This window comes from Macrobrachium nipponense, chromosome 24 (genome assembly GCF_015104395.2).
Source record: "Macrobrachium nipponense isolate FS-2020 chromosome 24, ASM1510439v2, whole genome shotgun sequence".
NCBI classification, from domain to species: Eukaryota; Metazoa; Arthropoda; class Malacostraca; order Decapoda; family Palaemonidae; genus Macrobrachium; species Macrobrachium nipponense.
The window spans coordinates 17,715,244-17,743,053 of NC_061091.1; the positions used below are offsets into that span (position 1 = coordinate 17,715,244).

General features: G+C 38.2%; 1 protein-coding gene across 1 annotated transcript; it reads right to left on the reverse strand.

The window, feature by feature from the left end:
* Positions 1-27,810, reverse strand: LOC135205490 (gastrula zinc finger protein XlCGF17.1-like). Its single transcript, XM_064236206.1, has 3 exons — positions 27,607-27,810; positions 2,251-2,392; positions 1-1,775 (listed from the first exon to the last, which is right to left on the reverse strand). Exon 3 carries the CDS (start codon positions 1,699-1,701, stop codon positions 586-588), a length of 1,116 nt encoding a protein of 371 aa, XP_064092276.1. The 5' UTR covers positions 1,702-1,775; positions 2,251-2,392; positions 27,607-27,810; the 3' UTR covers positions 1-585.

Consider the following 27,810-nt stretch of genomic DNA (forward strand, 5'->3'; position numbering starts at 1 on the left):
TTTTCCTACTGTTTATGAGCAAACTACCAGACACAAATTGCATAAACATGTAAGCCACTGGAAAGGAAATCTATTATACTTTCTCATTGAACAAATGCAATTTAAATTACATCACTTTTACAAAACAACTTCACATAAAAGTAAAGATATACAGTACAATTATACAGCTTGAGAATGAGACCAAAACCAGGGTTCTGTCAGCAAAAACAAATTCGTAGACGTCAATAAACATGATTGTCTTAGCTATCAAAAACAGAAAGTGAGAACTCTCCTTCTTTCTCAGTGTTCCCTAAACACATTTATTGATAACACTGACAAATGAATTGGTCTCAACTGAACAATCAGTTGCCTAAAATCATTTGAAATCATAAAAATATCAACAAGACATTAAAATAGTAAAATGATTCAGTGTTGTATCTAAGAACCAGTGGTTATTAACCAATAATCTTATAAATATATAAAACTAACCCATTTTCTCATAAAGCAAATATAATCATTTTTAAATTGCTACACTTACTTGAGCTCATAATATAAAAAAGCATTTAATAATATAAAAGCATTTAATAAAAATTGCTTGAACAGAGATCAAGTAATATGCATTTTCTGTCTAGTGTGAACTCTCGTCTTTTGAGTTTGTTTGGCAAGTGAATGCTTTCTTTCATGCAGAGTTTTCATGTGTCTTGTGAGATTACTCGAGTCAAAAAAACTTTTTTGACACACAGAGCAAGTATATGGTTTCTCTCCTGTATGAGTTCTCATGTGTGTTTTGAGTTCATTTGATTGAGAAAAACTTTTTTGACATACAGAACAAGTATATGGTTTCTCTCCCGTATGAGTTCTCATGTGTTTTGTGAGATTACTTAAAACAGAAAAACTTCTTTGACATACAGAGCAAGTATATGGTTTCTCTCCCGTATGAGATCTCATGTGTTTTGTGAGAGCACTTGATTCAGAAAAACTTTTTTGACATACAGAGCAAGTATATGGTTTCTCTCCCGTATGAGTTCTCATGTGACTTTTGAGAGTACTTGAGACAAGAAAACTTCTTTGGCATATAGAGCAAGTATATGGTTTCTCTCCCGTATGAGTTCTCATGTGACATTTGAGAGTACCTGAAGAAGAAAAACTTTTTTGACATACAGAGCAAGTATATGGTTTCTCTCCCGTATGAGTTCTCATGTGATATTTGAGAGTTCTTGAATCAGAATAACTTTTTTGACATACAGAGCAAGTATATGGTTTCTCTCCCGTATGAGTTCTCATGTGGCGGTTGCGAGAACTTGAGTCAGAAAAATGTTTTTGACATACAGAGCAAGTATATGGTTTTTCTCCCGTATGAGTTCTCATGTGGGATTTCAGGTTGTCAATTCTTGAAAACGTCCTTCGGCATTCAGCACAAGTTAATCGCTTCCCTGCTACATTGCTTCTATCGAAATGTCTATTTTCTTCTCCAATACAGATCTTTTCCTTTCTGCTCTCATCATCACAGCTTGGAGAACTGTCCTTTTCATACTTGACAGTAGATTGGGAAGAACAGTTCACATCAAAATCACCATAGTCAAAAAATTCCGGTTCCGCCTTGACTTCTAAGAATGGGTCTGCAAACGAAGAGTTGTCATCTGCATTTTCAGTTGGACCCTCCTCCAGATCCTCCTTCTCTTCTTTGAGTAGCAGCAATGATGACGATTCTTCAGCTTCCATTTCCACAAGATGTTCTATGTGCAATACTCATTCCTAGTTAGGATCCGAAGGAAATTTCCTCTGTTTGGAAGAATCTGAAATAAAAGAAACAATCTGAGACCAACAAGTTCTGAACAGCACCGTTCATAACAACTCTTAAAGTAAGCATCCTTAGGGAAAACAAAAATCACAATGCAATGATCATCTGGACACAATTTGTCTCAAAAGAAATAACACATCGTAAGCAAAAAATTATTCGGGACAAAGTTGTTGACAATTCAACAACCAGCTCTGACTTGCACCGGATTTTCCCCTACGATAAACATTAGGAAAGGGTCTCTGTCGTAACTTGGGGAATGCCTGTGCTCTCGTATAACAGACGAAGGTTCAAACCCTCGTAGGAACAAATGATTTTGTTTTTTTCAATTCTGATGCCAAGAGAGCTAAGCCTAAACAGTTAGATAGTTCCTAACCTCAAGAGTTAAACTTGAAACCATACATGAACGACATTACTCATAAACGTACAAACAATCTTTTGATAAACGTACAAACAATCTTTTGAATACTTACAGCAAAATAAAATGAACGACGGTCCTCACAAGTTCCCAACAAGACCAAGGAATAGAGTTCCTTTTTGATAATTATGTACCGTAACTTAAATTTCCCAGGACATCTAACTCACCAAGTCTGCATTTGGTGCTTTGCGAATTATCTGCAAGATAGAGAAAGTGATCATTATAAATATTCAGGAAGTGTATTGAGGTTACATTAGTACACAGGTATATTAATGTTTTCCTCAGACACCCCCACGAATAGTTAGAACCCGCTAATAGTTGGAACCCCTATAAAAATGCTGAAACAGCCTATTATGTTAGTTAAAAGTCAAGAAAAACCCACTAAAAATTTTAAGACCTGGTTTTTTAAATAGTTTTATCACAAAAAGTCCATTTTATGATGAAAAGAAAATGGAAATTTTTGGGTATTTCTCATAGAAAATACCGCAAATACGTGAATTTCCTGCAAATAATGGGATGAAAAGTTCCAGAAAGAAATCCGAGAATGCTCGAGTCCGTGAATCCGGAGAAAGCAAATATGGTGGGTCTACTAATATCTAACTTTTAAAAGGATTCATGGAAAAGATGCAAATTTGTTAAGTTTTTATTTTGCAATTATATGCAGCTACCAGCCGCCTGACATCGCTCAGTTATACCGATGTCGGACCGAATCTGATTCTCGTTTCGTGTCCAATTTTTTTTTTTCTAGTACTGATACATTCAGTATGCTTTGAACCTCCAGAATAGGATTATATTGATAAATTACTATACCATATACGTAGTATAAAGTATACTGTAGGTTAGGCTACTGTATTCTTATGAATATGATATACCATAGTATACACTAGGCTGATTCTTGTTAATGTTATTCAAGTTTTCTTTGCACTGAATTATCATAAGCCAATAACTGAGAGAATTGCCTGAAATTAATCATTACTAGACAGTATACGTAGATATATATATACATAATATATACTGTGTAGTGTAAGCTAGGCTACCCTATATGTAAAGATGGTACTAATTACCCTAGTGTAGGCTAGGCTATATTCGAGATATGATTTTTCCAACAAACGATGGGATTTTGGAACCAATATGGCGGCAACCTCGTGACTTGCCGTTCGTAACCACAGACAATCCACCATCTTTCCCAGCACTCATTTGAACAGTGTTAGCGTATATATGTAACGTTTATTGATCTTACTCAAGATTGGAGTTGTAATCAGCACAATTAAACAATATTTTGTTACCTATATTAGTGAAAGTGTGAAGCTTTTTATTTCCGGGGTATGGTTTGAACTGAAATTCATTTTAACCTTGTAATCGGTGGTTTTATACTGTAGGCTAGGCTACTGTATTCTTATGTATATGATATACCATAGTATACACTAGGCTGATTCTTGTTAATGTTATTCAAGTTTTCTTTGCACTGAATTATCATAAGCCAATAACTGAGAGAATTGCCTGAAATTAATCATTACTATACAGTATAGATATATATATATATATTATACTGTGTAGTGTAGGCTAGGCTACCCTATATGTAAAGACGGTACTGATTACCCTAGTGTAAGCTAGGCTATATTCGAGATATGATTTTTCCAACAAACAATGGGATTTTGGAACCAATATGGCTGCAACCTCATGACTTGCCGTTCGTAACCACAGACAATCCACCATCTTTCCCAGGCCTTCCCAGCACTCATTTGAACAGTGTTAGCATATATATGTAACGTTTACTGATCTTACTCAAGACTGCAGTTGTAATCAGCACAATAAAACAATATTTTGTTGCCTATATTAGTGAAAGTATGAAACTTTTTATTCCTGGTGTCATGGTTTGAACTGAAATTCATTTTTACATTGTAATTGGTGGTTTTATCCTCACTGCCATCACAACTGAAACTCCACAATGCTTATTTGATTGTAATTATACAAATTTTGGTCTTAACTCACTCCAAATTGCACTTGAACCATGCTGCGGTTCCTGGTTCCTGAGCGCTCACTCCGCAAACACAGTTACAAGCAGCAGATGACAACACTGATTATGGGTGCAAAGCTTTATTCCCTTAATTGTTTACTTTACTCATTATTTAGTTTAACTTTACTTCAAAATATTTATTTAATTCATGTCTATTATCCCTTTTCTGCAACCAAATTAACCCCGAAAAATTACAAATATTTCGGATGTATACTTACGAGCATACGACGCGAGGAAAAATGACTCATTGTTGCCAATCTAGTGGAGCATTACACATACGCCGATGCATTTACAAACTGTTTCCATGAATTCTAGTTGTCATAGTAATGCAGTAATGATAAAATTGCTGTAATATGTATACATCTTACAGGTGTGAATTGATGTGTTATGGAATTACATATCGTGTCAGCTGCTCTTGCTTGGAGACAGAGTGAACTGTAGAGGTAGCCTTCTTGAATGAAGAATCTGAAGTGTATGCGTTTTTAAGCTGGTGGCTGTCCGTCCCGTTGCCACGGGGGGTTTTGAGGAGTGGTGGGTATGTACATCGTTTGTACGGATGTCACAGGTCTAACCGACCGAGGCACTTGAGGGAAAGACATTCCTTTGTGATAGGAAGAAGGACGGTTGAGGAAATGCCAAGTGTCGGGAGAAAATCCCCATCTCAAAGGTATGGCGCATATTCTAAATGACTTAGAAACAGTTGCCTTTAAAAAGAGAGAAGTGTGAAGTGTATCTCTTTACTTAATATTGCCTTTGAAAAGAGAGAAGTGTGAAGTGTATCTCTTTACTTAATATTGTGTTATATATCTTTATTACAGATGGGCTCTATACCATGATACTAGAGACGGGATTCTCTAACTTGACTATTACAATGTAACAATTGATATTTTGAGTCTGGGAGTGAATACTTAGCCAGGAGAGTGGAATGATAACTTAATAGTTTTCTTTGTGGGGCAGACTTGGGTTGTTATCACCATGACTTATTAATCATTTTGATCTATTTTATGTTCATCTGCTTTGGGTAATAAAATAGTATATTTTGTATTTATGTGAGCTAAATAGCCTAGTGACATGCTTGCAGATAGAGGGCGCCTGCTGCCATAGGTAAGAATTGTTAATTTGTGTAGTTTTGTCAAAAGGGGGGGGGGGGGGGGGAGGGTAAGATATATACTATAAATAGATAAGCTAATTTCACTTATTTCCCCAATTTTGTGTAAGTCTCATACCCAGTTTGGAGGGTAAACACATACCAATTGACAACACTGATAAACAATTGAAGAACGCAAAACGCCGCAAAGAATGCCGTAGTCCCCTTCAATAAGTATGGTTAGAGGTCGGGTGTACGATTGTTGTGATGAAAGTGCCCCAGCGTCTATGAGTACAAGTGGTGTGCGGATTTAGCACAGGATGTGGGAAGTTTATTGACACAAGCAACTCTGCAAACATCGACATGGCTTCAATCTTCTAAATATTCCGAGTTGTAAGTAAAAATTTTGAAAGCGATTTGGTGGTGTGGGCACTGCGTTGGCCACCCTTTCCATTACCGTCTGTTTAAATCTTAAAATATGGCCTTAATTTCTAACTTTGGAGAAAATACTTACTTCGAAAGGAGAGTAGAGGTCTTGAGCTCCTTCTCTCACCACCAACAACTCGTGACTGATGACCATCTCCTGTGTCAGGACGTGTTAAACCCTTCGGCACTGGGACGTACACATGTACGTCTTTTACGGTCCAGTAATAAAAGACCGCGACATACACTTATACATCTTTCATCCCTCCTCGAAAAGCAAAGCCGTTTTCTTCTGCTTGGATGGTTTCCAGACACAGTATTGTGTACGAGAGAGGTGCTGAAGCTCCACCCACAATTCATTCTAGCCAATGAGCGTCCGATGGATGTCATGACGTCATTTTCATATGGGATATTAGGAGGGGTACTGGCCAACACATGCCAGCACGCCTCAGGCTATTATCTGAGAAGGATGATTATGATTTTGTCCATAAACCATGTAGATTTGAATTCTAAACCTTTTTCCCTTTTGATTGCAATTATTTTATGTTTTTTTTCAGTATCATGTCAGATGATAGTGTTTCAGAGTCAGGGTCTGAGTACCTGCCAAATCTATCAGATGATGATTACAGTGATAATTTCTTAGAGGTTGACAGTGACAACGAGTGTTTGGAAGACATTGAACTTATTGTCGATGAAGATTGGCGGTTCATAACTGATCCATCTTGTGATGTGCGCCCATACCCAGCCCCCCGATTCATGGAGGGTGACAATAGGATTCCACCTGCTTACGTGATGCATTTTTTTTTTTTCCTTTTTTGTGGTGATGTAATGGACAAATTGTGTGAATGGATGAATGCTCGGGCAGAGTAGTACTTCAATTCAACAGGAAAGTGTAAGGTGAAAGGACTTCTATGGAGGCCTGTTACTCGTGATGAGATGTATGTTTTTTATAGCTTGCTGATGATAATGGGGGTGAATAAACTGCCCCATATGTATATATAACTGTCTGCTGTCCACCATTTATAATGGAATAGGACGGCGACCAGTTGTATGTTAGATCTCGCGACTGTGATACGCAAGCATTGTGGTTCCTTTTCCCTTTCTCGTCTGAGTGACATCAAGTAGATTTTGTTTCTTCTTCAGAGCAGGGGAGATGACTCAAACTTCCTGAGTTAACTTCAACAACTTTATTATAACCTCCATCACAGGAGTATAGGAAGGTTTAGTCAGATGACTGCCTTCTTGGAAGATGAGGAGAGAACTAATGTTGAAAGTGTCACATCGATAGCTGACAATAGCTATCTCGGCAAATACAAATAACAGATACATGGACATATGACTCAGAGTGTGATAGTATATAATTAGTCCTAGCCATAATCAAGTGATTAAGGAAAAATATGCAAATAATTATATGTAAAAAAAATACATACATAATAGAAATAGTACTCATAAGTAAAGAATAATGCATGGAAAATACAGATCCATGTTCAATATAAATGCATATGAATGTGTTATATATACTGTTAGTCATGAGGATACATACACAACAGAAAGTACTATAGTTCTGCTGATAATTGCATGACATAATAATTACATTCTAAAATGCATATGTGATTAAATGAATGAATGGATGGTACCAGATAAAATAAAAGGTTAGCATGTATACATGAATGGTTATGATAATAGGTAACTGTTTAAGAATAGTTGTCACCAGATAAAGATATAGATATATAATTCAGATAATTGTGCACAAAATATAAATTCCAAGTACGTACACGCACCGACATTTTAATATATAGGGCTTCAATTTTTTATTAGGTGCCCTTAATGATACTTGTTAAAACATTTCATATTTATAATTATATAGATATATGTATGGAATGCAATGTCTCGGAGTTTCTTGTCATACATATTGCCAGCGTACAAACTGCTTTTCACACACAACTCAATTCCAAACAATTTTCCTCCGAGTCAAGTGAAATGGCCAATTTCAAATAGCTTTAATATTAAACGCTTTTAATGCGATAGGAATGTTGTCTGGGCGGGTCACGACGTTCCTCTGAAGATCCATCTGTGTTTGCCTCAACCTACGCCAAGCAAATATGTTAGCGGCGATGAGAATCACCACTGTAACGCATATCACGGCCAGCAACACGTAGAATCGCAGATCCTCCTCGGCATAAGTCCTTGACGTGTGGTCCATCTCAGCTAGTTGCGTCAAATGATGGGCTACTTTCGCATTGTACGGAAGAGGTAATGCTGGGACGATAGTGCTGGCCCACGAAAAATTCGCGAAGTAAGTTCGTTCTCGGATGATAGTGTTAACTCCACGGACCGTGTAGTTCGTTGACGTTCCGATGCATCCATCAGTGGCAAAGAATATCCGGGAGTAGGCCGTTGATCCGTCTGGACACGAGACTTGAAATCCTTCCTTGTCGTATCGCATCCACGATCCGTTGTTCAGCCTGTAATTGAACTTACTATCGTCAAAAGGATAGAGTTTTTTTCAGACAACCTTCGTGTGTATGGGAGAGAGAACCGTTTAGCACTATACCTAACTCGCATGAATCCATTGATATATGATGGAATTCAAAGGAGTCAGCTGTACAAACTTTATTATTCATGGCATCTGAACAGTGAGTGAATTTATCTAAGTCCTTGATGACCGTATATGTTTCCTTATCAGGGGAAATCAATGCGTGTCCCGTCAGGTTGGATATTATTGGACTTGAGTTATTCGTCATGAAAGTTGGGAACGGTGCGATTTTGTATGCTTGCCAGGCATCAGAAGAATCAAAGGGAATGGTAATCATGATCCTGTAATTCTCAACGCTTACAGATATTAAACTATAATAAAATTCTATCTTATGGGTGTCTAACAAAGGAACATAACCCAGTTTCTCCCGTCCGTTCTCCAAAGTTAAAGTCAGATCTTTAACCCTTAAACGCCGAGTGGACGTATTTTACGTCAACATTTTTTGTCTCTCAGTTGCCGACTGGACGTATTTTACGTTGACATACAAAAGTTTTTTTTTAAATTCGCGGAAAAATACTTATAGGCCTACCAGCCGAAAACTCTTGAATCACGCGCCTTGGGGGATGCTAGGAGTTCGCGGATCAAGGTGTTGTTTTGTTTACAATCGTTACGCAGGCGGGCAAGCGTGAATTTCTTTCTTGCTGCACTAAAAAGCATCAGTGACACATCTCGGAAAGTATTTCGTCACTTTGACATAATTTTTGTACCATTTTAAATTAGCCGTTACATGGAGTATTAATATGAAAATGTGCGCATTTTTATGTAGAATACAACAATAAAATACTCATGATTGTAGCTTTTATCAGTTTTGAGATATTTTCATATAAATAACGATAAGTGCCAAAATTTCAACCTTCGGTCAACTTTGACTCTACCGAAATGGTCGAAAAACGCAATTGTAAGCTAAAACTCTTATATTTTAGTAATATTTAATCATTTACCTTCATTTTGCAACAAATTGGAAGTCTATAGAACAATATTTCGATTTATGGTGAATTTATGAAAAATCTTTTCCCTTACGTCGGCGCGGTAACTCTTCCGGAAAAAATCATACATGCGATTGTGGTAATGTTTGCACCATTTTAAAATTAGCCGTTACATAAAGTTTTATATATGGAAATGTGCGCAATTTCATGCACAATACAACTAAAAACAACCCATGGTTGTAGCTTTTATAAGTTTTGAGATATTTTCATATAAATAACGATAAGTGCCAAAATTTCAACCTTCGGTCAACTTTGACTCTACCAAAATGGTCGAAAAACGCAATTGTAAGCTAAAACTCTTATATTTTAGTAATATCCAAGCATTTACCTTCATTTTGCAACAAATTGGAAGTCTCTAGCACAATATTTCGATTTATGGTGAATTTATGAAAAAATAACATTTTCTTTACGTCCGCGCGGTAACTCTTCCGAAAAATTCGTAAGTGCAATTTTGGTAATGTTTGCGCCATTTTAAATTAGCTATTACATAAAGTTTTATATATGAAAATGTGCGCAATTCCATGTAGAATACAACAATAAATAATTGAAGGTTGTAGCTTTTCTCATTTTCGAAATATTTGCATATAAATCACGATAAATAGACAAAAACCACGTTCGGTCAACTTTGACTCTACCGAAATGGTCGAAAAACGCAATTGTAAGCTAAAACTCTTACAGTCTAGTAATATTCAGTCATTTATCTTCATCTTGAAACAAATTCGAAGTCTCTAGCACAATATTTAGATTTATGGTGAATTAAAAAAAAAAAACTTTCCTTCCCTCCGCATGCGGATTCTCCGCCACAAATCTCCGAAATGCGTACGTCGCATTCTCGGAATATTTGCTCCGTTTCATATTAGGCATTTCATAGAGTTTTATATATGAAAATGGGTGCAATTTCATTTAGAATAAAACGAAAAATATTTGAAGGTTGTAGCTTTTCTAATTTCCGAAATAATTGCATATAAAATATATATATAAAAAAATTCGACATTCTGTCAAATTTAACTCATCAGATATGGTCGAAAACTGCAATTGTAAGCTAATACTCTTACAGTATAGTAATATTCAATCATTTGTCTTCATTTTGAAAGAAATTGGAAGTCTCTAGGACAATATTTAGATTTATGGTGAATTTTTGAAAAAAATATTTGTTTACGTCCGCGCGTTACGAATTCATGCATTATTTTGTAATCATATTTTCTCTGTGTTGCTTTTATCGTTTTACAATGTGTTATATACCAAAATGATTGCAATTTAGTGTACATTACAACGAAAAAAATATTAACTCGTTACCTTTAACCGTTTTGCGCATAGCGTGATTTGAATACAATTATATATGAAATTTTGTTTTCGCGCTATCATATATCGCATTATTTATATATGATGATGATGCTATTTTAATTTCTGATGAATGCATACTAAACTTCAGGCAATGACAAAAAAAGGAGCCAAAAAACACATCTTAATCTTGAAAACTAAGCGCGCCGTGATTTTTTGAAAAAAATATTTTTTCCGCTTCCGTGCTCACTCCGAGATCGCCTCGGCACACGGAAGACGATTTTTAATATACCCCTTCGGCGTTTAAGGGTTAATAGGCAAAAGATGTGGCGACAAAACACCCTTTGTGGCTAGCGTGATAGCTTCCACATAGTCTTTTGATTTCTCAATAAAATGTGAAATTTTGGTACGGATATGATCTACTTTAGAACTATAATACGCTAACGTTGCCAGCAAGTGTTGCACTTCCATAATCTGATCGATATTACTAGAATGTTCGTTCACCAAACTCATAAGTTGATTAGCTGATGATAATTGTTTACGAAGTTCGGAAAAAATTGATTCGTTTTCATGTTGCAAAAACTCAATTCTCTTATTCTGATCATTAATTTTAAGACGATTTGAAATTCCTAAGCCTAAAATTGCAACAGATCCAAAGACGTTTAGTGCAGCAAAGATAAACGGGTTACGTCTTTCTAGGCTACTGTGCTGCACAGTCCACATCAGCAGATCTCGAGCCAGACATTCTGCCTCGGCAGTTTTATTTTGCAAGTCGTATGATAACATTTCCGCGACGCTTAGTGTTTGTGCTAGCGAAATCTCTGGATTAAAAGGAAAATGACATTGATGCAATTGGTTCCATGATTCAGCGAACCTCGACAAGTTGCTCTTTAAGTTAATGACATCATCCTCTGGCAGGAAAATCGCTTGCAAATCAACTTCTATAACTATATTGCTTGCTGTAATGAAAGCGTCCTCTGTTCTTTCAATAATTGTGCCATGTGAAAAATTTAGATTTTTTGTTTTAGCGCTCTTCCCACACGACAAAGATCTGCTAACAGTATGTGAATAACCACTCCTAACAACATAAGCTTCATGTTGGAAACCTGCAATGAGTGAAATATATGTAATAACTCATGCTAAAAAAATGTTTTCATACAAATATTATATATACATAAATCGAGGTACAATGTCCTTTAATATCTAATTCGCTCTACCTCAGAATTAATATATTTTCATATATGCTTAACCGAAGGGGAATTTTTTCTCGATAATAGATTTGCCTGGACCAGGGCGCGAACCTATGGATCCTTTCAAACCCAGGAACGTCAGTGAAGCTTTACCTACTACACCACTGCGAGAGGCTAAAAGTTCATGTCGCCTCTCACCCTCATATACCTTTCGCGCGCAGGTAATTAGTTGGTTTGGAGACAACATCAACCCACCTCGACTCCGGTAGTGTTTGTAGTGCTTTTGACAGCACGTAGCCAATCTATAAGTCATATCACATTTCCGTGATTCATATACATATATCGAGCTACAATGTCCTTTAATATCTAATTCGCTCTACCTCAGAATTAATATATTTTCATATATGCTTAACCGAAGGGGAATTTTTTCTCGATAATAGATTTGCCTGGACCAGGGCGCGAACCTATGGATCCTTTCAAACCCAGGAACGTCAGTGAAGCTTTACCTACTACACCACCGCGAGAGGCTAAAAGTTCATGTTGCCTCTCACCCTCATATACCTTTTGCGCGCAGGTAATTAGTTGGTTTGGAGACAACATCAACCCACCTCGACTCCGGTAGTGTTTGTAGTGCTTTTGACAGAACGTAGCCAATCTATAAGTCATATCACATTTCCGTGATTCATATACATATATCGAGCTACAATGTCCTTTAATATCTAATTCGCTCTACCTCAGAATTAATATATTTTCATATATGCTTAACCGAAGGGGAATTTTTTCTCGATAATGTGATATGACTTATAGATTGGCTACGTGCTGTCAAAAGCACTACAAACACTACCGGAGTCGAGGTGGGTTGATGTTGTCTCCAAACCAACTAATTACCTGCGCGCGAAAGGTATATGAGGGTGAGAGGCGACATGAACTTTTAGCCTCTCGCGGTGGTGTAGTAGGTAAAGCTTCACTGAAGTTCCTGGGTTTGAAAGGATCCATAGGTTCGCGCCCTGGTCCAGGCAAATCTATTATCGAGAAAAAATTCCCCTTCGGTTAAGCATATATGAAAATATATTAATTCTGAGGTAGAGCGAATTAGATATTAAAGGACATTGTAGCTCGATATATGTATATGAATCACGGAAATGTGATATGACTTATAGATTGGCTACGTGCTGTCAAAAGCACTACAAACACTACCGGAGTCGAGGTGGGTTGATGTTGTCTCCAAACCAACTAATTACCTGCGCGCGAAAGGTATATGAGGGTGAGAGGCGACATGAACTTTTAGCCTCTCGCGGTGGTGTAGTAGGTAAAGCTTCACTGACGTTCCTGGGTTTGAAAGGATCCATAGGTTCGCGCCCTGGTCCAGGCAAATCTATTATCGAGAGTACCCCTTGTTCCCCTTCGGTTAAGCTATATGAAAATATATTAATTCTGAGGTAGAGCGAATTAGATATTTAAAGGACATTGTAGCTCGATATATGTATGAATACGGAAAATGTGATATGACTTATAGATTGGCTACGTGCTGTCAAAAGCACTACAAACATTACCGGAGTCGAGGTGGGTTGATGTTTTCTCCAAACCAACTAATTACCTGCGCGCGAAAGGTATATGAGGTTGAGAGGCGACATGAACTTTTAGCCTCTCGCGGTGGTGTAGTGGGTAAAGCTTCACTGACGTTCCTGGGTTTGAAAGGATCCATAGGTTCGCGCCCTGGTTCAGGCAAATCTATTATCGAGAAAAAATTCCCCTTCGGTTAAGCATATATGAAAATATATTAATTCTGAGGTAGAGCGAATTAGATATTAAAGGACATTGTAGCTCGATATATGTATATGAATCACAGAAATGTGATATGACTTATATTATATATACATAATTTATTATATAAGTTTCATAGATACAAAAATTTCCCTCTATTCCTTTCTACCCTTCTTTTAACTTCGTATATGTGCTAATGGTTTTATTCTCTCATCAGTGGGTTGGGATATGTTTTGAACTCTAAATCTATTGGCCGTTAATATTTCTAAAATGTTAAACGGGCCTTCAAACTTAGGTGTCAGTTTGTAGTTCAGTCCCTTGCGTACATATACTTGTATGTATACCTTGTCACCCACGGTATATGTTTTAGTTGGCTTAGCTATTTTATCATGATTTCTTTTCATTATGATTTGTGATTCTTCTAAATTCTTATGAAGTATATTATATCGGCTTATACTTGCATCCATAACATCCTTTAGAGGATTTGATAAATGGGTTGTAGGTGTAAATACATGGAAAGGCCTTCTGGCTGGGGTACCGTACAGTGCCTCGTGCGGCGACATTTTAATAGACACATGATATGAGTGATTAAGTGTATATAGGACCGCAGGTATGGCAATATCCCAGTTGGGGTCCAATCCCCCGAGCGTAACTCGTAATACGTTTAAAACCTTTCTATTTGCTCTTTCCACTAGCCCATTAGACTATGGTATTGATTTTCTTTATGCAAAGGAATTCACACAATGAGTTAAGGAAATGATTATTGAATTCTCCACCCGAGTCAGAGATCGTGGCTTTAGTTTTTAGAGCTATCAGTTCTGTATATCGAGTCAAGGCATCTATGATTACTAAGAGGTGCTTATTTCCTCTGTCTGACTCGTAAAACCCTGTTAATAAATCTAAGTGTATTACTTCAAAGGGTTGATTGGGCACAGGATAAGCCCCTAGGCTGACAGGTGTCTTCATGTGCCCTTTGTTTTCCTGACAAGTGCGACAATTAGCTATGAGTATTTTTTATATCTGTAAGCATCGTATGCCAATAAAATAATGATTTGGCTTTCTGTGACATGATAGAGAACCCTGGATGACCACGTAATGGATTGGAATGCAACCAGTTTAAGACAGTTGGTATAAGTGAGATTGGTACCACTACCTGGTCGTTAGTCACCTGTGGGGTGTTGCGGGTTTTCCTTGTCACAGATCTACACAGAATGTTATCCTTGATTATATAATTCTGCTGCGTATACTTTATATATTCCTTTTCCTTAGGATTTCCGTTCAAAGCATCTATTATTTTTTCTAATTGCTGATCTTTTCTTCGTTCAGTCTGTATTAGTTCAGCGCTCCAACCCAGGTCTTCCTGTTCAGATACAGTTTTAACAATAGGCATGGAAGTTGATATATCTATTAATTCAGCTAATGGCTCTGTACAAGATGACGCGGGGTTGCGTGATAATGCGTCAGCAATGATATTTGCTTTCCCAGGTAGATATCCGATCCTTGCGCCAAAATCTTGGATGATCATATGCCACCAAGTTCTTTTGGGACTGTGACTAAAGCCTTTAAAGAAGTCGGTTAGGGGCTTATGGTCAGTAAGAACCTTGATGGGATAACCGTATATTATGAACTTAAAATGCACTAGTGAGTTAACAATAGCTAGCCCTTCATTATCTATTACTGCATATTTACTTTCGGAAAGTCTCAGTTTACGTGAATAAAAAGCTATAGGGAAAAACTGTTTGTCATATTGCTGAAGCAATACCCCACCTACTCCTAAAAATTGCTGTATCCCCTTGACGTTAGTAGGTATCGGAAAGTTACGGATAGCCGACACCTTATCGTGGACTACTTTAAGACCTTGACTAGACACCGTAAAACCTAAATAGACTAGTCCTGTTTTGAACAATTCACACTTACTTATCTTTACCCTAAAATTATGCTGCCTTAGTCTCTGTAGCACTAGCTCCAGTTTACGTAGATGTTCTAAGGTATTAGAAAAGATTACAAGGTCGTCCATATAGGCATGTAGGATATCCCTTAACAAGTCTCCAAACACTATGTTAATCATTCTTGTAAATGTTATTGGGGTTGCAACGTAAACCAAAAAGCCTACATAAAAATTCATAATGTCCCCTGGCTTTGCTGAAGGCGGTGTATGGGATACTCTCTTCTTCTAAAGGTATCTGGTGAAAGCCTTTAAGTAACTGGTAAAATATTTGTCCTGACCTAATAAAAGATAAAATATCGTCAGTACATGGCACTGGGAATCGATCAGGGATCGTTTCATCATTTAAGCGATGGAAATCTACGCAGATACGCCAGGTTCGATCTTTTTTCAGTATGACTATCAACGGAAAATTATAAGGGCTGTTCGATTTCCTTATGACTCCTTCTTCTAGCATTTTACCTACTTCATCATTTATCTCATTCTGGAATTGCATAGGGAGTCTGTACGAAGGTACATAGATAACTTTATGCCTGTCTTTTAACATTATTTGGTGTTCTATGACATCCGTTTTTCCTAAGGATCCCTCAGTAGCGGAGAAAACATCATGATATTCAGTTAAAAGATCAAGAAATTTCTGCTGAATTTCCTCTTCTTGAATGTCTTTATTGATTTTACTTTTAATAGATTGCAAAAGGGATTCATCCGCAACTGATTGAGCGTGATTGATCTTAGCGACAGTAAGAATGCGATGTTTATAAACTTCCACATCCAGGATATGTTGATTTTTGTGGATTACTAAAGTGGTATTCAAATTATTACAGACTTCAATGTTACATTGTTGTTGTGAGCCGACTGTATATATGGCTTGTGAGACGGACAATCCGTTAGTTTTCAGAGTGTTGGAAAGGATTAACATTTCAGATCCCGGCAAAGTTTTCTCTACTCGCACTAATATATTCGAAGTTACGTTCGGCTCAAGAGTTTGCGTGCAAGCTGATATTACGGGTGAGCGAGAATTCTGTTGGGTCGCTTGGATTATTTCTTGATTCATGAGACAAGTGATTGGTTCCTCAACGTACGTTACTGTTTTGTTATTTGTCTCCTTTTTGTCCAAAACTGATTTTAAGGTGTTAGAAGACTTACAGAATTTTCCTTTGATATACACGCCGTGTTTGGCAGGGGCTAGTTTTGAATGCCCATAGACGGGTATCCTATAATTACAGCTGGATACATATCAATGTTTTGTACAATGATAAAGGTATCGGTAAACGTGCGCTTACCGACCTTGTACTGAATATTATTTCCAATACCCGAGAGCCTCACTCCGGACTTCTCTATAGGGAAGTTCGAAAACAACAAGTGGTGAGTCCGCAGATCCATGATATTACGTGGACTACCAGAATAAAAAAACAGTGTGAAGGATCGGTGCTCTAAATTTACTGCATGTAATGTGGGGCACAATTCATTTTGGCTTATAATAGCGTGAATTTGTTGAAAATCTACAACCTGCACTGACTTTTTGGATTCGGTCGTGTGTTTCACAGGAAAATCGATTGTCTCACAATGATCTGGTAAATATTTAAATTGGTTATTTGATACAAAAGATGTTGATACGAATGACCCAACATCATTCTCTCCCCCGTTGGAGTTGATTACGTGGTATTTGCTTTGCTTTGTACACTCGGAAAATTCACCTGACTCTGTGAGTTTTGGCTAGACGGCCCGGGAACAGAGTTACTTGAAGCAAGATTTGTTTGTTTCTGATGTTGAACAGCATTGCTGTTCGTCTGCTCCTTCTTATAGTACTGAGGATTCTTCTTTTTATTATCATTGGCAACGGTTTGCGTGTTTCTAGGATTCTGCTGTTGATTACGTGAAAAGCAACGATTATATGAATGAGTGGAGCTGTTATGAATTGAACAATAACGCGTCCTACAGTCTGAAATCATGTGTCCTGGCCTCTTACAATTGTAACAAGTCATCCCTGCAGCTTGATTATTATTAACTATGTTTACTTGTTGTGGCTTACTTTCATTTTTTGCAAAAACTTGAGTAAGCAAGGGATCGAGGTCAGTGCACTTAGACGTGCTTTTTGATCTGTTTATACACATCTAGTTCCATACTGTCGGGCGTTAGGTTTTTGTCAAAACACCGTACTAAAGCTTCGGGCAACATAACTGTCATGCACGTTAGGTATGTCAGCCGTATGAAATCTTTCACGGCGATATTGCCCCTTGTAACCCAAGTGGAGTTACGTAAACTACTTGGAGTTACGTAAACTATCTTGATATTCATTTAGCCGGTCGGCAATCACTGCTGCCCATTCTACAACATTAAGCTGAGTCATAGAGGCTTGATTAAGGATATTCCTCAAAGCCAAGACTACATCTAAAGCTTCTTCACCGCCATATATAGCACGTAGCCTAACTTTGAAATCATCCCATGTTACCGCCTCTTGGAAAGAGACTCCTCTAAGGTATGCACCTGCATCTCCTTTAGCAAAGTCTATGAAACTTTTAGCTTCATGTAATTGTACAGATGGGTCTGTGATGCATTTTGCGTTTAAATGAGCATCCACTGACGAGATCCATGACTCAACGTTCTGAGGCAAGAACCCATTGACCAGACCTTGAAAAAGAACTATTGCAGAGTGAGCACTTACTAATGTAACATCGGGATTGGGGTTACCGGGTGCGGTCGAGCCAACAGCCGCTGAAGTAGCCATGTTCACTTTTGCTTTTTTCTTATCACTACGATTCCTTGCGATCCTATCAAAGTATCTATATGAATACACTTGACCACTGCTTAAACTCATATGCAATATAAACTAAAAATGTGTTGCAGAAATAACAGAGTCCCCCAAAATGATAAGATTAAAGACAGATAATATGATAAAGATATTTCTGGAGAACTTCTGGAAGAAAGAGATATTAGCAATAAAGATAAAAAAAAAATTTTCTGCAGGCGAGAATTCGTAGTTGAAGATAGATTCCTGCAACGAAGGAAGATTAAGATTACATATAACTCACCCCAGGAATAATGGACGATCGACTCGTGTATGTATAGCACTTCACTGACAACACCTGAATGGATAAAGGATGTACTTAGCTTTGGTATATATGAAGGAAGATTGTAGTGTTGTGATGACGTCACAGCCTCTCTCTCTCGACTTGCTCCGCGGTTGACCCAATATTTTTGCCTCAACTTCTGCTCGTGCGTTGTTTATTTGTTGAATGATTCGCTTCCCATTGAAGATCCGATGCTGCATTCACGTCCGGTTTGATTCTCGAAGATATGTGATGAAAGTCGTTCTCTAAACGTTGATTTAGCTGCTTGAATGCGTCTTGATGAAGGACATTTCTTAGTGTTCGTAGGATGTTTACAGTTGCCTATGTTGATTGAAGATCCTGTTTCCTCTGTTTTACTTCTGATTAGTTACATTCTCGAAGATTCCGTTTGCTTCGGTAGACGTAGATACGTATTACTGCCACCATTTATAACTGTCTGCTGTCCACCATTTATAATGGTATAGGACGGCGACCAGTTGTATGTTAGATCTCGCGACTGTGATACACAAGCATTGTGGTTCCTTTTCCCTTTCTCGTCTGAGTGACATCAAGTAGATTTTGTTTCTTCTTCAGAGTAGGGGAGATGACTCAAACTTCCTGAGTTAACTTCAACAACTTTATTATAACCTCCATCACAGGAGTATAGGAAGGTTTAGTCAGATGACTGCCTTCTTGGAAGATGAGGAGAGAACTAATGTTGAAAGAGTGTCCGTCGACAAAGTAGGTATTTCTACAGAAGCAATCCGCGGTTGCCTAGACTATGGCAATTGACATTTTCCTGTTATTTTACTTGCTGTACAAGATTTGAAAGCAATATTTATTTGGACGACTGTAACTAAGCAGTAATTTACCTTTGAAGACTACATGACGGTACCAACGGGTCGACGTATGGGTTCAAAGGTAAATTAAAGTTTAGTTCCAGTGGAACGAAAAAAATATTCCCTTCAACTCTTGTAAAGTAAGTAAAACAACATAGGAAAACGTCAACTGCCATAGTCTAGATCGCCGTGGAATAGTTCTATAGATCGATCTACCAAGTGTTTGGCGAAATGTAAACACAGCCGCCATGTTTGAATTCCGCAACCACCACAGAGCCATATGTTCACTGAGGGGAAGGCGGGATACTGGGGGCACAGGAGGTGAGTTGGCTAAATGACGATGGGTCGTTGGGTAGTGGATGTGGCAAATAACAATAACTACCCAACAAAACCTAACACTCCTAACTGAAAATAACTAAACTACGATTGTTCTAGCAATAGGGGAATATTGTTTGTCAACTTTAACTTAAAGGGGCAGATCTCGTCCTCATCTCCGATTCTTCAAAGTCTGTCCATCTTGAATCTTGAACAGATTTTCGGCCAAATACCAAACAAATCATGAACACAGATAGGTTTCCCAAAATTATATTACGATGTCCGTATATCGTAAGAGAATTTTTAACACAATTACTGGTGAAACACGATCACTTTGAGAGTATGGGGTGTGGGGTGTTAACACTGTGAATACTTCTTGCTAAATTATTTTAAAACGCAAATTACACAATCTGTTGAATGTAGGTATCGGCAGCGCATTGGTGACAAGGCCTCTGATTGGTCAGAAGAATTGTGGGCGGGTACATTGAGGGGGATGATTTCACACGTATGTGGAAGTAACATCGTATTTTCAGAAAAGGAAAAAAATGTGCAATAATGTGTAACGCATACGTGAACAGGATATTGTAATGAACGGTCAGTACAAGAAATCAGAGAGGCCAGTTGAAGAGACAATGAGAACTCTGTAAAATCGTAAAACTTAGTGTCTTTTAGTTCTATGAAACCTAAGGTATTGTGTATATTATTAAAGGAAATAATATTGCAATGAAATGTTGTGTAACCTAACCTAGTAGAACATATTACTTGGCTGGGGGGCCTGAGCCCACCCGTACCCTCTCCCTCCCCCCCAAGTAAAGGAAGACAAACTTGAAGGTAGACTAAGATATAACCAACCTAACTTCACCAACTTAACCTAACCTATCCTAGTAGAACGTGTTACCTGACCGGGGGCTCTGTACACCCCCTTAAAGAAAGCCAAACTTGAAGGAAGGCCATCATATAGGTTACTATACTAACCTAACCTAACCTAACCTAGTAGAACATATTACCTGACAGGGGGGGCAGACTCCCCCGTAAAGGAAGACGAACTTGGAGGTATACTAAGATATAAATAACCAACCAAACTTCACCAGCCTAACCTAACCTAACCTAGTAGAACATATTACCTGACCGGTAAAGGAAGGCAAACTTGAAGGTAGACTAAGATATAACCAACCTAACCTAACCTAGTAGAAAGTGTTACCTGACGGGGGGGGGCTCTGCCCCCCTGTAATTCCCCCTTCAAGAAAGACAAACTTGAAGGAAGACCAACAAAAAGGTTAACATACTAACCTAACCTAACCTAACCTAACCTAGTAGAACACATTATCTGACCGGAGGGGCAGAGGCCCCCCGTACCCCCCCCCCACCGTAAAGGAAGACAAACTTGAAGGTAGCCTAGGATATAACCAATAAAAATGTTCTAATAATTGGTAAAATTATATCCAAAAATTTTTTATGGGTGAGAAAAGGTTGTAAAATTATGAGCGTAAATAGACAGAGGTGGATAATGGAAAGAGAAGGGAGAAAAAGGTGTAAATTGAAATGTGTGTAAAAGGATATAATGGAATATATATAAGTAGATGTTCCAATAAGGTCAAATTTTAACAAAGAAATTGTTATGGGTATGAAATGTATTCTAAATGACGAAACGCAAACAGTCAGACGTGAATACTGGAAAGGGAAGGGAGTGAGTTGTGTATAAATCATGTATGAAATATCCCAAGCAACTTGCAATTTCACGTAACAGACAGGAAGGTAGGTATCGAATCGTCCTAATACCCACTTCTAGTCCAACCACGTAGGCATTTTCAGGTGTCTGTCCTCAATTATAACTTAATATTTCAAGGTATTTATGGCAAAATTATTAAGTGAGGCCAAAACAAAACAAATATACAAATACTATGATAAAGAAAACAGGAATAAACACTAGAATTCAAAATTAGGAAAATGAATTTATGTAACTCAATGTATGAATACCCCCCAATTCTTCACTCGATCCTATAGCAATGCAGGGGTCATACTGCAGTGTAATGGGCTAAATACATGTACCCCTCCCGTACACCCCCATTTTTTTCCTCACTAAGAAGTCTGCATTTAAAACAAAAGCTCCCTTACAACTAGCGCATGCGCAGTAGAATTGGCCCATGCGTAGTAGAATTCGGTGTTGTAATAGTACTACAGGCGGCCCGTGGTTAACGGCACAATCGCTCAACGGTTAATCGGTTTTACGGTGATCGTCAAAAATATTCATAAAAAATAAGGAATTTTAAGATTTATTTATGGCGCAAATATCGGTCAGCGCTGCTGCAAGCGCCATTATGCCTATGGAATAAAAAGTGTTTAACGGCGATGTTAACCGGTTGAAGGTGCCGTTGATCGACAGCCATTCTCCTAAGCACGGTGACGGGAATTAGTTTTTTGTGTGTATATTGTACTGTGCTGTAGTACTTGACCGGAGAACGACCTGCCTGCCGCATGGGTCGGTCGCACACGCTTAATGGCGCAGGAATATTGGACTGGTAGCCACAACGGCGGCAACAACGGCGGTCTTCGTAGAGCAATTTCCCATCTCTCTTGTTTTAGTTTTACTGCTTAACTTCATTCATCATGGGTCCTAAGTGTCCAGCTACTACATCCCATGGAAATGATGCCAGTAAGAGGAAGACGATATCGCTGGAGATGAAATACGATATCAAGCGGTCTGAGAGAGGTAAGACTTTGTTTACTATGCCAAAGTTTCCATGTAGGGTCATCAAATCTGGCATGAAAAATTTGTAGAACCGTTCAGACCATAGTAAAGGTTATGCAAATGATATTAACATTTTTATTGAGAGTTATTACATACGTAGCAGGACTGGAACAATATGGAATGTAGGTAGTACTACAAGGATTAGTATACTTTACATAACACCCAAAGGATTAAAGGTAGGCTTTCTTCCCTTTAAAGTATTTACAATAGTACTATAATGTACTGTGCAGTAGTACTGTACAGTAAATGCTATAGTACTACTGCATAAATAAAATTTTACTCGATGCGCAATCGCTAGATTACGGCGCCGTTGACTGGTCTAAGGCGCTGTTAAGCGGTGTAGTGCTCCGAATGAAGGTGTGTGGCGGCCATAGACTTTAAAATCGCTCAACGGCAAAAATCGCTCGGCGGCGGCGGCCAGGAATGGAACCTCTGCCATTAACCGAGGGCCGCCTGTAGTAGTAGATGGGATTTGGACGTGAAACGACTCCACTATAAATGCTTTTGTTATTTCTTATTTTTGATTGTATTTCGTGTTTTAAATGTCATAAATAATGGGAAATACCACAATAACACGGCAAAACCTCCCCCCAAGTGGTTTCTCCCCACCCAAAACTCCGGTTCCCACTGGGAGTCCCCCTTATCGTAAGATAAGAGTAGAACGGCATAATTCTCCACAGTGTTTTGTCCCCACCCAAAACCCCGGTTCCCAATGGGGGTCCCCTTTACCATAGGATAGAGTTCAAAGGTAAATTACAGTTGTCCGGGTATATCTAGGGTACCTATACGCTGCGGCCCAGACTATGGCAGTTGCAGTTTTTCTGTGCAGTTTTACCTCCTGAACAAGAATTTAAAGTAATATTTATTCGGACGACTGTAATTAACCCCCAGGGGCCAGTACTAAACACGGCGAAATACATTGGACCCTCCAATCACTAGTGGCTGTCGTTCCGCGGTTACGTTTCTTGCAGGGTAATTCTAAAGAATAGTTCCGCACGAACTGCAAAGAACGTAACCGCGGATACGACATCCACTAGGGATTGGGGCGTCCAATGTATTTCGCCGTGTTTAGTACTGGCCCCTGGGGGTTAATTACAGTCGTCCGAATAAATAGCTAGGTAGGGGGAAACACCAGCGACTACCAACCCTTATCACGGTGGACAGGTCTTATTCACTCGATATTTAAATGGTGAAACAAGAATACAATTACAACTCCAAGCATACCATTCAAAAGATTGAAGTTTCGTCAACATAATGTGATATATGAAAGCCCCATACGAACTAAAATAAGCATGTGACGCTCTTCGTAAAATATGTTTTCAAGGCAGTTTTGAAATCCAATATGGCAGCTACCGTGGGATGTACAGGTTCTGATCAGTGACGACAATCATCTTTCCCAGCCTTCCCAGCAATCATTTGAACAATGTTAGCGTATGTATGTAACGTTTATTGATCTTACTCAAGATTGCAGTTGTAATCAGCACAATAAAACAACATTTTGTTGCCTATATTACTGAAAGTATGAAACTTTTTACTCCCGGGGTCATGGTTTGAACTGAATTCATTCTTACCTTGTAATCGGTGGTTTTTATCCTTACTGCCATCACAACTGAAACTCCACAGTGCTTATTTGATTGTTATTATACACATTTTGGTCTCAATTCACTCCACATTGCACTTTAAACAAGTTGCTGTTCCTGGTTCCTAAGCGCGCGCGCCACAAACACAGTTATGAACAGCAGACGACGAAACTGCCAAGTTTTATTCCCTAAATTGTTTACTTTACTCGTTATTTAGTTCAACTTTACTTTATTTAAAAATTTTAATTTAATTCATGTATATTATCCCTTTTCTGCAACCAAATTACCCCGAAAAATTACAGATAGTATTTGTAAAGTAGATACAATCAAATGTTTCTAACGTTTTCGTACATCTGGCTGCCGAAAACCATAGAGGAACGACTACGGATAAATGGATTATATACATTTATTTTTTTTTTGCTTTTTTGTTTTTGCTAGCACTTTTCATTGATTTCAGTCTATATTAGTACGTATTTTGAATTTCTTTAATAACCGTATGCCAGAAATAAATGTAACCTTTAATGTTTGCATGCTAAGAATGGCAAAATCATCGATGCCACATTAGTGGAGGCTTCACACATACGCCGATTCATTATTATAAACTGTTTCCATGAATTCTAGTTGTCATAGTAATGCAATAATGATAAAATTGCTGTAATATTTATGTATATATACTTCCAATACATAGCCTAATTTCACCAATTTCAACGTTTTGTGTGTAGTCTTATACCCAGTTTGGAGGGTCAACACATACCGAATGGCAACAGAGAGAGAGAGAAAGGAAGGCGAAGGAACGAAGAAGGAAAGGGGTGGCGGTGGAGGGGGGGGGGAGAGGGCAGGTGGAGCTTTATACACGTGTTCGTATCCATTTCTGCATAATGGAGTTTTTGTCTCTTGGTACAAGGACAAGTGTCGTTATTCTTTACGATTAGTGATTCACGATACCCTTATAAATTACGGTACTGGGTGTAATGCACTATAGCAAAATCTCGTTCTGATGCGAGTGTTCGTTACAGAAATAGGTATTGCCCAAAAACGTGCTTGCACTGTCTCTGAAACCCATAGTAGGTATGCTGCTTAGTTGTCAATCAAGTTTTTTGTATTAAAGTATTTTTTACAAGCTAGCTATTGAATAAATTTGTATTTTTCTCAATCAAAACATATGCCCCTCAATGCTAACTTTCCTATTTTAACGACTTTCTGGTCATTGCAAATTCGGCCCCATAATTTCTTATGGTGCAAAAACAGGGGCCCAGGGACCAAAAACGATTGCGTCACACTACGGCGATAATCCGGCAGTAAAACATCTTCATATATCCAAAAAGTAAATAATAAAGATATATATGCGCATTACGATTATACCAATTACATGAAGAGCTGATAATCTGCATGAATAACTGGTAAACTCTTCTGCAAGAAAGTTGAGTAAAGCAATTATTTACAATAGGTACGAAAGTCAAGATGCCGTGACGTCATAATACAGGACTTAAATGAACGTTCTAATTCCAAAAAATAATTACTTAAATTTGAGTCAGAATCGAGTTACTTTTTCAATAACGAATATTTTCAAATTAATCATCATAAATATGTAAAATATTGATGTTTTACTATTTATTTTAAAAATTATCGAAGTGCACTCTTCGGCGTCTTCTTCTACCAAAACAGTTGTTTACTAACAAACAAGCCGATGAGAAACCGTTTTCCGATTGTTGTGGAAAGTGCCCCAGCGCCTGTGGGTACTAGTGGTGTGCGGATTTATCACAGGAAATGGTTAGTTTATTGACATAAGCAACTCCGCAAACATCGAGATGGCGTCAATCTTCTAAAATATTCGGTAAAATTACAGTTTCAACCATTATGGGAAAACTGGAATAAAAATATATTTGTTGCATCAGAAATAATGTAGTTCCAACGGATTTAACATTTATTTTGACTGCAAACCATCCGATTTAGAGATTTACTGTGTAATTGGAGTTAAAAAAACGAGTTTTTCCCCCCCCCAGAAAAAAGTAAATTGTCCAGGAGAAGGCCGCACGTTTTGTTTTTTTTCAAGTATTAACGACGAAAAACGGCAAAAAACGACCAGATTGGTGTTGCACATCGCATAGAAACATGAGGAAATGAATAAAAAAGAAACTAAGAGTTACTCTTACACACAAAATCTAAGCATAAACCTACTACTTCAATTATGGGGGATCCCAGTGGGAAGTGGGGTTTTTGGGTGGGGGGAGGAGGAGAAAAGTGATTTTCGGGGCACTACCGAACCTAATACAACCACCTATCCTAACCTAGGGCCCTGTACCCCTACCTAGGCCTAGCGGGGGGGGGCGACCCCCCCTTAAGGCCACTACCTAACATCCATCAAACCAAATCCAAAGTGATGGTACTGCTGTATACATCGTTATACTACCACCATTATAATATACTCTATAAATTAATGAAGCTTACCTTAAACTGTTGGTTGATAAAGATGTGCTGCTGCTTTGAGGAAAACGTGAAGCCGTTGCAAGGTTCCCTGACATGCAACTTAAAGTAGGAAGTGGCCAGGTACCCGACGACCACATTGCACTGCAAACAATTGGTAGGAAATCGAAGGTCTGTCAAAATTAATGCCAGAAGGGCCAGCCACTGCCTCTGCCATAGGTACAGGAAGACAAAATGCCGTTTTTTGCTTCATTATTCGAGTATTCAGTCAAACAAGGATACCAGTGGACACTAGACAGGTAACTTTTTTACTCCACTGAAATGCTGGTGAAACTTAGTTTTCGACTAAAGTCGTTCGTAATTGGTTATGAAACCCATGACGGCATAACGATGTCACACCTCTCAGCCAATAATGAGTAACTGGAACTGCTTTTGTTTGCGTAAGAAAGTAAGTTAGAGGGCTCATTAAAAGTAAACATTACCGTAGAGGGAACACCTCTCCCGACTTAGGAAAAATTCGAGGTAAAAACTTAATATTTTTTTTTCTCTGTAAGTATGCATTAGCGACAAAAATGTATTGAGAAGAAGTGTTTTGTTATCACGTGCTTTACTCGGGAAAAATATCAATATAATAGATTTCCCATAATGGTTGAAACTGTAATAATACCAAATATTCAAGCGTAAGTAAAAATTCCGAAAGCATTTTGGTGAGATTTGCACTGCGTTGGACACCCTTTTCACTACCCTCTGTTTAATACTTTAAACTTAATTTCTAACTTTGGAGAAAATACTTACTACTTCGAAAGGAGAGTAGAGGTCTTTAGCTCCGTTTCTCACCAACAACAAGTCGCGACTGATGCCCATCTCCGATATCAGGACGTGTTATAATGTACTTTTTTTGGGATTGTTCACGCTGATCGTACATGGTCCACTCTGTACCCTGCGGTTTTTTACCCTATTAGTATACCTAGCTATTACTTAAAATTCTTGTTCAGTAGGTAAAACTGCATAGGTAGAAAAACCGCAACTGCCATAGTCTGGCCCGCCACAGGTAGGTACCCTAGATCTACAGAAATACCGTCGTCCGAATAAATATTACTTCAAATTCTTGTTCAGTAGGTAAAACTACATAGAAAAACAGCATCTGCCATTGTCTGGGCCGCCGCGGATACCTAGCTAGCCTAGGTACCCTAGATCTATGTACTAAACATTTGCTAGTACTCACAATTACGTGTCTTCCAAAGCACGTATTTATTGTTCTTGAAGATCTTGATGGTTTTGTGGTCGTAGAACAGATCGGTGATATTGCATTTTCGAGACTGAGGAGGTTTTCATTGTTGTACGGTACTTGTACCGTTGTTCTTTACAGTTTTGAAGTTGAATACTACCAAGTGTCAAGTGAGCGTAGTAGTAGTAGTAGGCGGGGTTT

Bases quoted from the DNA above. Each gene is read 5' to 3' on its own strand.
- LOC135205490 (XM_064236206.1), bottom strand. From the start codon at position 1,701: ATGGAAGCTGAAGAATCGTCATCATTGCTGCTACTCAAAGAAGAGAAG.